At 40.4% G+C, this 2,607-nt stretch overlaps 1 protein-coding gene across 1 annotated transcript; it reads left to right on the top strand.

Annotated features, from left to right (window-relative positions):
- The first annotated feature begins 291 nt into the window (after positions 1-291).
- LOC125377780 (E3 ubiquitin-protein ligase TRIM33-like) lies at positions 292-1,230 on the top strand. Its single transcript, XM_048391791.1, has one exon. The coding sequence runs from the start codon at positions 292-294 to the stop codon at positions 1,228-1,230; it is 939 nt and encodes a 312-aa protein (XP_048247748.1).
- The last annotated feature ends 1,377 nt before the right edge of the window (positions 1,231-2,607 follow it).

Genomic DNA, 2,607 nt, shown 5'->3' on the forward strand with positions numbered 1-2,607 from the left:
CCGCCATCAAGGATCTTCTTATCGAGTGCCCAATATGTACAGAACACTTTGATGAGGCCAGACACACACCTCGTCGTATGCCCTGCTGTGTACAGTCAATATGTCAAGCTTGTCCCGCACAGCAAAGGATTCCCAACGTTATCATGTCCCCTGTGTCGACACCAACATAATCTGCCGGGTGGTGTGAAGTCTCTGTCCAAAGAGCCTATCATCCTAAGAATCCTGGACCATCTGAAGATTGTGAAAGGTCTCCATCTGCCATGTACAAATTTTTCTGATGGTAACCCTGCCATGTCCAGATGTGATGACTGTGGCGTCTTCCTGTGCCAAGAGTGTCTAAATGCCTACAAAAGACTTCTGTCTATGCGAGATCACCAAACTGTCAGTTTTGACGACATGAGGGAACGACCAGTTGAGAGCTTCCGTCGCCTCCATAAGTGTACACAACATCACCAGCCTCTACAGTTCTACTGCCACACTTGTGACCAGGCCGTCTGTGTGTCTTGCACAGTAGTGGAACATGATAAAGGGAGTGGGCACAACGTTGTTTCTGTTGAAAACGCACATGAAAGTAAGGCAGCTGAAAATGAAGACGTCTTGCAGAGATTAGATGAGAAAGGCAAAGCTCTTGAAAAAGCAGCTGAAGATCTACAAAAGAAATGTGAAAACATAAAGTCATCAAGTAGCACTGCCAAAGATGAGATCAACAAAGCCTTCACCAATCTGATTGAGGCATTGAAACATAGGAAGACCATCATGTTGTCAGAAGTTGAAACAAAGTCAGATGAAGCTCTGAAGCCTGCAGAGGAGGCATTGGAATCCACAGTAACGCTGCTGACTAAAGTGAAGTCTTCTACAGAATACACGAGACAGATGAGAGGCAAAGCTGACAAGATAGAGGATCTACAAGTGATGGGATCTTCAGCCGCCTCTTTGAATTCCATCTTGGCGGAGACACCTAAAGATGTTGGGTTTGACAGGACTGGAATCAGCTTCGTTTCTGCATGTTTCAAGAAAATAACATCATTGATGCAGATAGCTGGCATTGTCCGAGTAGTATCATTTTCACCAGCAAAGAGACCTGGCAACGTCCCTTTGAACATGATATACAATTCAATCACTCTGGACCAAGGTACTTTGGAACAAGGTAAATATATCATAACATTTCTTTCAAGGTTCAGCGTAGAGAGTATGTCGTCAACAGTATCTAAAGGAACATCCAAAAGATGAGAATGTTGCTGAGAATGTGAAATAAAAGTGCCTAAAATGAAAGTGTTGCGATAATGTTTGTTTGTTTGTCGTTTAAAGTCGCACTCAGCAATATTCCAGCTATTTTATGGTCTGTAAATAATCGAGTCTCTACATAAAGTCAGGTGATTGACATCATGGGCATTGATGTACGCATTTTGGATACGATGACATGCATCAACCATGTCACCGAGCCAGACCACCCGATCCCGATAGAGCTGAAGATCATTTCTGAGCAGGGTCGTCACGGGTAAAGGGAAAAAGATCGTAGGTGAATACAATTATTGCCCACTAGCCACATATAAAATAGTAGAACAGTGACTTCTATAGTATTTTAGATATGGTCGAAAAGCAAACCAAACCCTTTGGACGGAAACGGCTAAAACAGAAGACCATCTATTTACGGGAACATCTGCATGAACGCTCAACTTCATAGCTTTTATAACTTCAAGGAAACAAGTCTTGTGTCTGTCTAAATGTTTTACTTTGGTGCAGAACTAAAATCAATATATCAACAGGCTGGTAACAAGCTTCACACCAAAGAAAGTATTGTATTTTCCAAAAGCTATTTATTAGTTCTTGTGGATGTACCATTTTGAAAATTAAAACTCAATATTTCAAATAATACGCCAAAAGTAACTACGATAGAAATGTAAAGCAGACAGTTTCCTTTTACAGCAGCGGCAGCAGAACATATGAACCTGGAGCCTGTGGGAGGAAGTGGAATGTATTGTGAGTTGGCAATATATACCTAATCTGTGACAATTCATGTGAACGAGTGAAGTACATGTAGCCTTAATGGTATTATGCGTTTTCTCTTTCATTTTGTATGTGAATAGGAATTTCTGCTCGGATTGGCAAAATCAAAACATTGGAATTTGGCAAAGAAGTTTAACTTAAGCTTCAGCTCTATTGATCATCTGATATAGTTCTATAATTGTCAAATAGCCATTTCCTATTTCATTGATTCACCCATCTGAACGAGAATGACAAGCAGCAAGTAAAACCGCCTTGTCTGTTTCATATTTGGATTTATGCATGCATAAACTTTCAGAGTGGCAATAACAAGATTTATGACAAGAGAGGTAATCTAAACTTCCAACAGTCCACATGTCGAGCAATATACCAGCAGCTCCAATACATTTTACAACTTTTGAGGTACACTTAAGCATGCTCATTCCATGGAGATTTCAAGGAGAGTAATACGACTCTTTCTCAAAAGGTGTTTGATTCGGTTTACAGCATTCAAGGCATTAGTAAGGAAGTTAAAAATTGTTAGGATATACATGAGGAGTATATTTCCAAATTTGACGCATCAGTGACAAGAATGGTGTGAGATGCATTTTAATATTTTGCTTA

This window comes from Haliotis rufescens, unplaced genomic scaffold (genome assembly GCF_023055435.1).
Source record: "Haliotis rufescens isolate VD_foot unplaced genomic scaffold, xgHalRufe1.0.p SCAF_99, whole genome shotgun sequence".
Taxonomy (NCBI): Eukaryota; Metazoa; Mollusca; class Gastropoda; order Lepetellida; family Haliotidae; genus Haliotis; species Haliotis rufescens.